This window comes from Cetorhinus maximus, chromosome 2 (genome assembly GCF_964194155.1).
Source record: "Cetorhinus maximus chromosome 2, sCetMax3.hap1.1, whole genome shotgun sequence".
Lineage (NCBI taxonomy): Eukaryota > Metazoa > Chordata > Chondrichthyes > Lamniformes > Cetorhinidae > Cetorhinus > Cetorhinus maximus.
The window spans coordinates 89,748,373-89,762,111 of record NC_135880.1 but is presented as its reverse complement, the minus strand read 5'-3'; the positions used below and the strand labels follow the sequence as shown (position 1 = coordinate 89,762,111).

Genomic DNA, 13,739 nt, shown 5'->3' with positions numbered 1-13,739 from the left:
TGGGGAAGGGTCGCTGTCTAAGACCTTTCTACCACAGCGCACCGAGAGACTGGGAACTGTTTAGAGCCCCTCGGGCTGTACAGATCAAAATGAAAGGCTGTAAATGACTGTAATATTGTTTGTACTGATGCACCTGGTGATACATTTTGTAAAAGTTTAACCTGGATTGTACCCTTGTAATGTTGTTTTTGAAATGGTTTTGAATGTGATTGAAGATAATTTATGAATAAAGTATATTTTTACAAAAAAAAAAAAATCTGTTCTTATCAGTTTAATGGGGAAGGGTCGCTGTCTAAGACCTTTCTACCACAGCGCACCGAGAGACTGGGAACTGTTTAGAGCCCCTAGGGCTGTACAGATCAAAATGAAAGGCTGTAAATGATTGTAATATTGTTTGTACTGATGCACCTGGTGATACATTTTGTAAAAGTTTAACCTGGATTGTACCCTTGTAATGTTGTTATTGAAATGGTTTGGAATGTGATTGAAGATATTTTATGAATAAAGTATATTTTTACAAAAAAAAAAAGATTTAAAGTGGCAACTTATTGTAGGCTCCTGGAAAAGGAAGACCAGATCTTAACTCTGCATGGGTTGAGCAAAGCAAAGAACGGCAGTTATGGGTGGCACTGAATTTTGTTTACTTCATCATTCAATTGCACTGCCTGAACCTCAATATGGCAGTGTCATAATGAAAAGTCATTATCATCAAGACATTTTTATCAAGAAACATAGTGTACATTGAGAGCTAGTATTATGTTATCCTCTCCTATCTTGGAAGGCTCCTCTTGACAAAGGCAGACACAGATGACGAAATTCATCATCGCTTCCAATGTGCCAATTCATCCTTCGGCTGACTGAGGAAAACAGTATTTGAGGATCAGGATCTTAAACCCGAGAACTAAGATCGTGGACTGGGCAGCAGTGATCCCTGGAATCCTATCTGCTTCGGAGACTTGGAAAACCTACAGTAGGCACCTCAAAGCACTGGAGAAGTACCACCAGCGGTGCCTTCAGAAGGTCCTCTAATAGCCATAGGAACAAAGGCAGTCCAACAGCAGCATCCACTCCCAAGCCAACTTGCTGATCATCGAGGCACTAATCACTAAAAACCAGCTCTGCTGAGCAGGACATGCAGTTCATATGCCTGACAGCAGACTCCCAAAGCAACTGCTCTACTCAAGAACTCTGTCAGGGCGAAGATTTCCATGAGGACAATTGAAACGCTTTAGGGATGTCCTCAAAACATCCCTGCAGAGGTCAAACATACTCGCCACTTCATAGAGGGTCCCTGACTTGTGACCGACCAAAATTCATCTGGGAAGGCACTTAATGCATCAAGAGACAGCGTGGGAAACGTGCAGAGGTGAAGTTGAGGCGTCGGAGGGAATACACAAACCTCAAACAACCTATCTATCCAACCCTTCAAGCATCACCTGCCCCACATGTTACAGAGTCTGCAGATCGTGCATTGGACTCATCAGTTATCACAGAACCCATTGAATCAGAGTGCAAGCAAGTCATTCTCAATCCAAAGGGACTGCCTAAGAAGAAGTTGAGTGTTGCTACCTGACAGATTTAATAAGAATTGGTGTCAACTAGGCTGCATCTTGCTTCTATACTTTTTGCAAATTGTTATTGATGTGGAGATTAAATCATTCACCTAGCATCATGGATATACAAAGAAAGGCAAATGATCTATCAGGCACAACCAGACAAGCTGGGTTATACATTAAAGTTTCAAGAACCCAAGTCATAAAACTTATGAACATACAAATTTGGAAAAGGAGTATGCCATTCAGCCCCTCGAGCCTGTTCTGCCATCTGATAAGATCACGGCTGATCTGATTGTGGCCCCAATTCCCCCTATACCCTTTGACTCTGTTCCAAGTCAAGAATTTACCTAACTCAGTCCTAAAAATATTCAATGACCCTGCCTTCACTGCTCTTTGGGGGAAGAGAATTCCACAGACCAACATCTCTCAGAAAAAAATTCTCCTCAACTCCATCTTAAATGGAGACCCTTATTTTTAAAGGGTGTCTCCTTATTCTAGTCTCTCCCACAAGGGAAAACATCCTCTTAGCATCCACCTTGTCAAGTCCCCTCAGGATCTTATATGTTTCAATAAGATCACACCTCATTCTTCTAAAATCCAGTAGATAAAGGCCCAACCTGTCCAACCTTTCCCCATAATATAACACACCTCTCCCCGCCTCACTTCATCCCAGTTATCAGTTGAGTAAACCTTCTCTAAACTGCTTCTAATGCAGTTATATCCTTTCTTAAGGAAGGAGACCAAAACTGTACACAGTACTCCAGATGTGGTCTCACCAACATACTGTACAATTGTAGCAAAACTTCCCTACTTTTATATTCCATTCCCCTTGCAATAAACAACAACATTCCATTTGCCTTCCTAATCACTTGTCCCATCACATTCACTTCGTGATTCATGTACCAGGACATCTAGATCCCTCCGTACCTCAGTTCTGCAATCTCTCCCCATCCAAATAATATACTGCTTTTTTATTCTTCCTGCCAAAGTGGACGAGTTCACATTTTTCCACATTATACGCCATTCGCCAACTTTTTGCCCACTCACTTAACCTATCTAAATCCCTTTACAGATTCTTTATGCCCTCATCACTAACTTTAATAATCAGGACACAAGATGGACATATATTGGCCACATTCTGAGAATGCCTGACCTATTGATTCCTAAACAGACATGGAATTAGAAAGCACAAGGGAAAAGAGCTGAGAGGTCAGCCATCAGGATACTAGGTAATGTAATCAACACAGCTGGAGCACATTTATAACTACAGGAGCTGATGGTGGGCCCTTCTTCCTTCTGTTATGTGCACCCTTTTAAAGGGAATTTTTGGGCTGAGGAGGTGGTCCGGGCTCCCTCTACAACTTGTAAGGGGATGCCATATCTTGGTTTCCTCTTCCATCTCCCTTTCCATTTCGCAAAACAAATTCTTTTGAAGTGAAATTTGTGATAATTTTGAAATAATGATGAGACGAATTTGTTAGCTTTGATGAGTATACTGTAACCAAGCAAATACAGTGCATATCTGAACCATACCAAAATTTAAAAAAAAATAAAAAGCCTGACAGAATTAGAGCGTCATCAATTGGATACTCAACTGCACAGAAAAAATAATATATGATGTATGGATACATAGCTCCTTAAATAATTCTTCAGTGCATCTTTAAACAAACTCTAGAAACATTTATTTTGAACTCATTTCACACAGTTTTTCTTTGACATTTTACTGCGTGTGAAGCTGTGAGCAGCAAAATCAATCAGAATATTCACAGAATAATTAGACTTATTTCATTACTAATGGTCTTTTTATTTGTTAATTTGTGGTGTGTTGCTACAAATCACCCACAGGTTTGCCATGCTGTCAAAAGCTTTGATAAGTTCAGGATGCAAAACTGCACAACTCCTCTGAAAACCTGGCTGTTCATAAATTTAAAAATATTCTTCTCAAATGTATAGTTATAAAAACATTTCCTCCTGCTCTATCAAATTTTGAAAAATGCAAAACTCCAGTGAGATGCTATTTATATAGAATTTTAATTTTAATTCTATTTTTATAGAATCTGTTCCATCACTCCTATGCTGGCTCTCTGAAAGAATTTTCCCACTTAGTGGTATACCACATCCTTTCTTAGGTTTTCTTTTTCCAAATATTGAAAAGATACTATGGACTCCATTTCCACCAGTGTTTCTGGTAGGGCGTTCAACATCCTCACAACCAACAGTAAAAAGGCAATCAAAACCACGAGGAAGGCAATGGGAAAACACTTCAGCCACTCTTCACTATTAAGTGGCTCAAGAATCTTATTTAAAAGTTTTAATATACAATACTTCCTCCAAAAACATATCAAACATATCTCAGCCTTAAGTGTCCAGCTGGCAATTATGTACCCAGTCTACTGACTTGTCTACATCCTCTTGAAATCCTTTTCACAGCAAACTTTAATTTTGTATCACGTGCATATTTTAGATATTGCAGCCCCCACATTGGATTCCATGGCATTTCTATATATTGAGAGCAAATGTCTGAAAACTGGCTTCTGTGTAATACCAGTATTTTCATCCCTCAATCCAGAAAACATCCACTAACCCTTGCTTTCTGCTTCCTGCTATTTAACCAACTTCCTATCCATATTATCGTTATCCCTTTAACACCTTCCGCCTCAATTTTGTGAATAATTCTTCTATGCAACATCTTATGAAATGTCCTTTTTAAAATCCACGTACACTTTGGTGAAATATTCCATTCTTTTCATTAACTTTGACACATACAGCTTGGCTTTTACTAACAGATTTACAAATACAGGGATTGAATTCAGACGTTGCATTCCATCATCATTGAATGTAATAGACTGCTCAGATTCTCAAGGCTTTCAAGAAAAGGTGACAAACCCAGACCTCGAATTAATTCTGTTACTCAGCAGCAATGTTCCCTTTAATTTCCCTTTGATGTGCGTAGCCCATTTTTCCCCTGCATGGTGCAGTCCCGACTGCTGCGCGGCCACATACCAGTGCAGCTGAAAAAGAATGTTGCCTAGCAGGCGATCTAATTTATAGCCAAGGCACCCTGGGAATGTTACCATATTAATGGCCAATGCAGAGCTGTGAACATTGGAGAAACTGCCTTGACAGCAAGTGTAATCACTCTCACCTCACTTTTGGAAATCAGCTCTTCAGTACATATTTAGGTGAAGGCTATAATGAGGTCTGGAGCCAAGTGGTCCTGGTGGAACAGAAAGCAAGCGGCAGTAAGCAAGTTATTGCTGTGGTTCTTGGAAATGAGGTGGGCCAAGTAGATCAAGTGTCAGTGGGGGAACATTTAGGAGACAGTGATCATTGAATCATAAGGTTTAAAATAACGGTAGAAAAGGACAATGGGAAATCCAGAGTAAGAATAATTAACTGGGGGAGAGCTGACTTCAATGGGGCAAGAATGGAGCTGGGCTGGATAGACTGGAACCAAAGGTTGATGGGAAAAACTGTAGCTGAACAACGGGCTACCATCAAAGAAGAAATGATTCGGGCACAGTCAAGGTATATTCCTCAAGAGGAAAGGTAGAGCAAACAAATCCAGAGCTCCTTGGATGAAAAAAAAAAGATAGAAATCAAGGTAAAGAGGAAAAAGTGTGCTTATGACAGGTGTCAGGTAGAAAATACAATTGAGAACCAAGCTGAATACAGAAGGTTCAGAGGGGAGGTGAAGAAGCAAATAACAGAACTGAAGACAGATTAAGAAAAAAGACTGGCAGCCAACAAAGGGGAATCCCAAAGTCTTCTACAGGCAAATTCAAATAGTAAAAAGGTGGTAAAAGGAGAAGTGGGGCTGATTAGGGACCAAAAAGGGCATTTACACATGGAGGCAGGGGGCATGACTGAGGTGTTAAATGAATAATTTGCATCTGTCTTTACCAAAGAAGCAGTTGTTACCCAATTCATGGTGATAGAGGAGGAAACTCTGTCACTAGAAGGGTTCAAAATTGTTCAGGAGTTGGTATTGGATAAACTGTCAGCACTTAAAAGTTGACAAGGCATCAGGACCGGATGAGATACATCCAAGGATATTGAAGGAAGTGAGAGTGGAAATTGCAGGGGCACTAGTCATAATATTTTAGTCTTCCCTAGACTCAGTGGAAGTGCCAGAGGACTGGAGAATTGCAAACATTACGCCCTTGTTCAAAAGGTTGTAAGGATAAGCCCAGCAATTACAGACCAGTTGAACACTGAAGTTTAACTTCAGTGGTGGGAAGCTTCCAGAAACAATTATTCAGGATAGAGTTAATAATCACATGGAAAAATGTGGGTTGATTAGGGAAGCCCTGCATGGATTTCTTAAGAGAAAATCGTGTTTAACTAACTTGCTGGAGTTTTTTTGAAGAGGTAACAGAGAGGGTTGATGAGGGTAATGCTGTTGATGTGGTGTACATAGACTTGTAAAAGGCAATCGATACAGTGCCGCACAACAGACTTGCGAGAAAAGTTATAGCTCATGGAACAAAAAGGGACAGAAACAACATGGATACCAAATTGCTGCGTAATAGAAAACAGCAAGTAATGGTTAATGGATATTTTTCAGGCCGAAGGAAGGTTTGTAGTGGAGTTCCCCAGGGGGGCGGTATTGGGACCACTGCTTTTCCTGATATATATTAATGATCTAGATCTTGGTCTGCAGGGGACAATTTCAAAGTTTGCAGATGATGCAAAACTTGGAAGCACTGTAAACTGTAAGGAGGACATTATAGAACTTCAAAATACATAGACAAGTTGGTGGAGTGGGCAGGTAGGTGGCAGATGAAGTTCAATGCGGAGAAGGGTGAGGTGATTTATTTCGGTAGGAAGAATATGGAGCGACAATATAAAATAAGGGGTACAACTCTAAAGGGTGTATATGTGCATAAGTCATTAAAGGTGGCAGGACAGGTGGAGAGAGCAGTTAATAAAGCATACAGTGTCCCAGGCTTTATTAATAGGGGCATAGAGGACAAGAGCAAGGAGGTTATGCTGAACTTGTACAGGACACTAGTTAGCACTAGTTAGACATCAGCTTGAGTGTTGCGTACAGTTCTGGGTGTCACTCTTTAGGAAGGATGTGAATGCATCGGAGAGAGTGCAGATGAGGTTTACAAAAATGGTACCAGGGATGAGAAACCTGAGTTATGAAGATAGATTGGAGAGGGTGGGACTGTTCTCCTTGCTGAGGAGAAGGTTAAGAGGAGATTTGACAGAGATGTTCAAAATCATGAGGGGGCTGGACAGACTAGATAGGGAGAAACTGTTCCTGTTCATAAAAGGATGGAGAACGAGAGGGCACAGATTTAAAGTGATTTGAAAAATAAGTAAATGCGATGTGAGAGAAAATAAATTCACACAACAAGTGGTTTGGGTTTGCAATGTACTGCGTGGAAGTGTGGTGGAGGCAAGTTCAACTGAGGCCTTTAAGAGGGCATTAGATGATTATTTAAACAGAAACAATGTTATGTGATGGAGAAAAGGCAGAGAATGGCACTGATTCATAATGCTCATTTGGAGAGCCGGTGCAGACATGATGGGCCAAATGGTCTCCATCTGCACCATAACAATTCTGTGATTCTATAAGTGCAGCTTAATAGCACTGTCAACAAAACTTTCAACTTTGTTGATGATTGCGAGTAGACCGAGGGGTGGTAATAAGATTCGGTTTGTACTGCTTTTTGTGGACAACACATAACTGGGTAATTTTCCATTTTGTTCAGTGGATGCCAGTGTTGTAGCTGCACTGGAACAGCTTGGCGGGAGGCACAGCATGATCTGCAGCATAAGAGTTCAGTACAGCAGCAGGGCTGTTGACAAGGCCCCATTGTCTTCCAGGTTGCTTAGCCATCTTTGATCTCATGTGAAATGTTCAAATTGGCTGAAAACTGGATTCTGTGAGGGTATAGACCTCAGGAGGAGGCTGAGATGGATCATTCACTCGGCACTTCTGCTGACGGTGGCTGCAAACACTTCAGCTTCATCTTTTACACTTGTGCTGGGCTCAGGCACCTATCTGTGAGGATGGGATGGTTAGACTCTCCTCCTCCTGTTAGTTGTTTATCGTCCACCACCATTCACAATTGAATGTGGCCGGTAAATTTGCTGCTAATGGTGAAGTGAGGGATATGCCACGCCATGAGTTACAGATTTAACTGAGATGCAATGCTGTGATACAGATTACACACAGCGCCTAATGGATGAGCAACTTTGAGCTGCTAGATCTGTTCCGAATCTATCCGATGCCACACAAGATGGGGAGTGTTCTTAGTATGATGACAGGACTTCCAACAGAATGCTAGTAAATACATACATTGAGAAAGCACTAGTCCAGTGTAAAGCAAAAAACACAAACGCGTACTGTCAATTTCATACTACAACACGATTTGCTGAGCAGCGCTAGCTTGGAATGATTGCTGGATTTGCCTTTACAAGAACACAGCCAATGTACACCAAGTAGTGGTTAATTTGGGGTAAAGCAGGTGACCAGCCTGCTACCTTCCTGCCTATTGCCAAATTGCCCCCCATACTACGGTGGACAGTGGAGGCGTGGGTAAGGCAACAAGCAGCCTGCCTGACCTTAGGCCCTTAAGTGAACAATTATCTGCCACCTAAAGGCCTCATTCCACCTCCGTCACAATTTTTCAGTCGGGGGGGGGAATATGCAGGCAAAAGCAAAGTGGGCAGCCTGGCATCTTTGACAGCACAGGCTGCTGTTAGGCAGAAGGAGGCATATCTCCTTTGGGGGATCCCCTGTGTACATCAGGGGCAACACCCCCAAAACGGTACCACCCCCACCCCCCACTTTGTCCCTCCCTCCCGACCTCTCTAACCTAACCCCCAACCCCTTCACCCACCACCATCACCACCACCCCCCTCCCGCCCCCGCCTTACTGGGGACTCCCAGACATTCCCACTCAAAATCCCCGGGCTGAACTGAAGCCTGGGAGATAAAAGCAAAAAACTGCGGATGCTGGAAATCCAAAACAAAAACAAAAATACCTGGAAAAACTCAGCAGGTCTGGCAGCATCTGCGGAGAGGAACACAGTTAACGTTTCGAGTCCGAATGACCCTTCAACAGAACTAAGTATAAATAGAAGAGAGGTGAAATATAAGCTGGTTTAAGAGGGAGATGGGACAGGTAGAGTTGGATAGAGGGCCAGTGATAGGTGGAGATAACCAAAAGATGTCACAGACGAAAGGACAAAGAGGTGTTGAAGCTGGTGATATTATCTAAGGAATGTGCTAATTAAGGGTAGAAAGCAGGACAAGCAAGGTACAGATAGCCCTAGTGGGGGTGGGGTGGGGAGAAGGAATCGAAAATGGCTAAAAGGTAGAGATAAAATAATGGATGGAAATACATTTAAAAATAATGGAAATAGGTGGGAAAAGAAAAATCTATATAAATTATTGGAAAAAAAGGGGGGGGATCGGAAAGAGGGTGGGGATGGAGGAGAGAGTTCATGATCTAAAATTGTTGAACTCAATATTCAGTCTGGAAGGCTGTAAAGTGCCTAGTCGGAAGATGAGGTGCTGTTCCTCCAGTTTGCGTTGAGCTTCACTGGAACAATGCAGCAGGCCAAGGACGGACTTACGGGCATGAGAGCAGGGTGGAGTGTTGAAATGGCAAGCGACAGGGAGGTCTGGGTAATGCTTGTGGACAGACCGAAGGTGTTCTGCAAAGCGGTCACCCAGTCTGCATTTGGTCTCTCCAATGTAGAGGAAACTGCATTGAGAGCAATGAATGCAGTAGACTAAATTGAGGGAAGTGCAAGTGAAATGCTGCTTCACTTGAAAAGGAGTGTTTGGGCCCTTGGACAGTGAGGAGAGGGGAAGTAAAGGGGCAGGTGTTGCACCTTCTGCAGTTGCATGGGAAGGTGCCGTGGGAGGGGGTTGAGGTGTAGGGGGTGATGGAGGAATGGACCAGGGTGTCCCGGAGGGAACGATCCCTGCGGAATGCCGCCAGGGAGATAACTTCACTTCTTCATGGGGACTGCTTGCAGTTCCAGCAATGGCTACCAGAGTCTTCTGGCACTGCTGGGACGATAGAGCAGCTGGCCAAACCGCCCCATTATGTGGAATGCTTAGAATTATTGTAATTTTTAGTTATGTGAATAAAAGTTTCAAGTTTCATTTGTAAAATTAAGAATTGGCCAGAATTTGTGGGGCCTTTGATATTGAACTGTGCTCGCTGTCATTATCCCTCTAAATCTGACCATAAATTTTTCTGGGTGACGTGTGGAGGGCGGGCCCCGCACATCAGCGCATAAAATGACATGCTGTGATGTCGGGCGAGCGTCCCGGCGTCACCACGCGCCATCACAATATTTCACTGGGCGGGCATGCGATGAAGTTCGACGTGCACTCGCCATTAATTAACGGGATAGTTAAGGCCTTTAATTTATCAATCAATGGCAATTTTCAGGTGCCCATATGATCTTCGGGTTGACACACACTATCTGCACGTTCACGGAGTGAAAGCCCTTCCTGATGAAGGCACCGGGCTCACCTGCTGGCGGCTTGATGGCCACATGTGTACAGTCTATTGCACCCTGGACGCGTGGGAAGCCAGCAATGGCCGCGAAGCCTCTGGCTCGCTGTGCCTGACTTGCCTGGTTGCAGCGAAAGTGGATGAAGGTCAATGCCCGTCTGAATAGAGCAGCTGTGACCTGCTTGACACAAGTATGGACAGCTGATTGGGAGACACCGCAAAGATCACCCACCGAGCCCTGGAAGGAGCCAGAGGCTTGGAAGTTGAGGGCAACTGTGACTTTCAGAGCTACTGCCATGGGGTGTCCACCCACACAGTTAGGGGAGATCTCAGGGCCAATCATCTGACAGACGTAGTTGACTGTCTCCCTTGACAGTTGGAGCCTCCTTCCGCACTTCACCTCAGTCATATTGAGGTAGCTGCTTTGCTGCCTGTATACCCTGGCAGCAGGATAGTGGCATCTTCTGCAGCCCCTTCCACCTTGGACTACCTCTTGACCCTGCACCCCTTGTAGCTGTGCCTGTACTCCCAAAGGTGGCTCCCCTGGAGGCTGAATGTGCGCACCTGGCCTCCTCCTTACTCTAGCCCTCCCTTCCTCCTCAGAGGAGCTGCCTCCGGTAGACATGTCAGATCCCATACCCAGGCTAAAGGGAGGCCTCCGGAAAGCTGCAGGCCCGATAAAGATTCCTGACTGCAGAGTGCTGACCTGAAGGTTCAAAGTACACAGAAAGCTGCTGGAATTCGTTCTGAACTGCTACAGATCACACAGGCAAGTTTAAAAAACTTTCTCCAATAAATACTCCACAAAGCAGATTGATAACCCCACTGAGCCCTCTTATCCCACCCGTGGATGAGATTCATGGAAAAGTCTCTTACCCGCCTGCCTGTTGCACCCGTGCGCCAACCCAAAGATCGCACAGGCGCCTGAAAATCGCCATTGATTGACGAATTAAGGGTCTTAACTATCCCGTTAATTAATGGCGGGCGCGCGTCAAACTTCATTGCACGCCCGCCCAGCGAAATATTGCGATGGCGCACAGTGATGTCGGGATGCTCGCCCTCCCACACGTCAAACAGAAAATTCTGCCCATTGTGTATCATGAATTAAATATGTGGGTGACTCACTAAGTCTGTTCATGGCAAAAGTAAAATCAAGTATCAAGCTTTTCTCATTTGATTTTTAAAAAACTAAATTAAACCCATTCACTGAAATGTAAAGCAACAAACATGTCACAGAAATATAACCATTTCAAAGTTTGAAATTTCATCCACATTGCTGCAATTACTTTATTTTGGATCCAGCTGAATATGTAACCACATAAATAACAACATATGTAACAAAGCCATTAAAAAATTACGAGTCTCTAAAGATTAAAAAAAAATTAATTAACTATTGCATTCTACAAATGCCTCCAAAACGTTTCTCCTACACAGACTTGCCCTGGCTCTGAAGCTGAGGCTGGACTCCCAGTGTCCCTAAGCTAAAGAGACTCAACCAAATACCAGACTCAAGTAATGCATTCAAGTCATTTTTTGCATGTCACACTGGTGATAATTAACTTCTGATCCAGTAGCAACAAATGTGATAATTGGATAGACAATTCCTCCCAAAATTCAGCTTAGGGCAATCTGTCTGCAATCAAATGCTGGGCATGGTTTCAAATGTACTCTGACAGCAAGATTGGTCCATTCCATGAAAAATAAAAATCTACTAACTCTAAAGACATGTTCCAATTTACCGATAGGGCAAAGTTTTTCCTCCCACATGGAATCTTCTGTTTGGAAATTACATCCCAAAGCTTTCAACAGCTGCCACCACAGTTGATAAACAGGCAAGTTCTAATTTCTACCAGGACCAGTACTTTACTGCATTCCTCAGACTCCCCCACTGCCCTGTTCCATCCCCCAGTCCCGAATGAGACTATATTAAATGTTACAACTATAATTATATATATCATATATTTATATATATATATATATATATATACACACACACACACATACAAACATTATATATATTATATAGACACAAACATTTGATATACTTGTATTACTTTGTATTTGCTGGATAATTAAAATCTAAAAATGCTCAAGGAGGGTAAGAAAAGTTATCAGAACTTAAGTTATAGTTCAGCATCAGCCAACAAGACTGAACTGGTTTTCTTTCCAAAGAAATATGCTGTAATATTTAGGTCTAGTATTTTATAACAATAAACAGTCTTTTCAGTCCATGGCTCATTGTCGGAGCGGTGGACCCAGTTCAGACTTTAGCTCAGAAACTCTTATCAGCTGATCTGAACCCCACACCAGTAAATGAGAACTTACATAATTTCTAAGATGACTGAAACATGCCAAATTTACTACAACAGTATAATCCATCAACACAAGGTTCAGATCATACAACTGGAATTTCATTCACTGACTTGTTTCTCTTTCAGTTTCAAACTTCTCCCTGTAACCTGTTCTTGTGGCATCAGCTCTCGACATGCAAATTTTGTGCAAATAGCAGCAACACAAACACAGCCGTGCCAGATTCCTTAAGGCCAGCAGCAGGAAAATTTTTCTTTTGACTGTAACAAGTCCAGCAGGTTTACTTCAAAGTTGTTACCAGTTACTCTAGGCTGGAAGCCAACAATCCTGGCACACCACTAAATCTCATGTAAAAGCAGCATAAAAGCACCTTCATTTTCTGGGAGAGACTCAAATAACTCATTGCAAATAGTAGTCTAAATCACAATGACATTTTCAGACCTACCTGAGTTTTGGTTTGCTGTGTTCTATCCCTGTACTGATGACCATCTCTGTTCGTTGTTGTCAGAGTACTCTCTGTATGAATTGAACCAACTGGAGTGGGCTGTAATTAAAGAACACAGTCTTTACAATCTGAAATAAAGGTAATTGAAGTGCCGAGGAGAACTGAATTGAAATACTTAGTCATGGCGTTTATTGTTCATTGGAAATACACAGTGCTGCCTTTTGCCTGAAAACATGAATCTACATCGCTCAGTTAACAATAAAATGAGCCTTAAAACTGCAGCATGTAACAAGTTCCCAGTCAGCATTCAATGAATATTTCAAGAATGCGACATTAAGCAGATGCACATGAATACATAGCACCTATATTCCTTTCCATAGTAGCTGTATTTTCTTTGAAGTCAAATGGTTGTAGATTCATGTTCCACTCCAGTGACTTGAGCACATTTTCTGGGCATCTAGCTGAGGAGGAAAGCACTTTTTGATGTTGAAGGAAAACTGTGATGCAAGAGCAATCGGGGAAAGAGTGACAGGAGCTGTTAATATGTGTGTTTTTCCACACCCCTTTTGTTCAATTCAGCTGTATATTATTTCCAGTTCTTGGCAAGGGTCCACAACTGAAAAGTTAGTGTCCATTTCTCTCTTCAGATGCTGAGCAACCTGACACCTGTTTCTAGCATTTTGTTAACTATCTTGTGACCTTGTCCAAGAAAAGTTTCTTTCACCAGAGACGATTGATTTTTTTGCCTGAACAACTTTCTAGATTTCTTTTGCAGCTATACATATGTTTCTGGGTAACTGGTAAATTTTTTGCTGCAATACTGGCTATCGAGCGGACTGGTGGAAAGGTACAACTGGATCTCACTGGCATAAATATGGTGGCTGTATCATGCCTTTTGATGATTTCACCAAGAGGCAACATGTTGATGCGAATGAG

At 42.6% G+C, this 13,739-nt stretch overlaps 1 protein-coding gene across 2 annotated transcripts in view; it reads right to left on the bottom strand.

Moving 5' to 3' along the window:
- Window positions 1-13,739, bottom strand: part of LOC144695841 (casein kinase I) — a 296,518-nt gene that overhangs the window by 49,959 nt on the left and 232,820 nt on the right. For both annotated transcript variants that reach the window (XM_078566880.1, XM_078566871.1), the window contains exon 10: window positions 12,804-12,902. In XM_078566880.1, coding sequence (XP_078423006.1) covers window positions 12,804-12,902 — 99 coding nt within the window. The remainder of the gene's footprint in view (window positions 1-12,803; window positions 12,903-13,739) is intronic.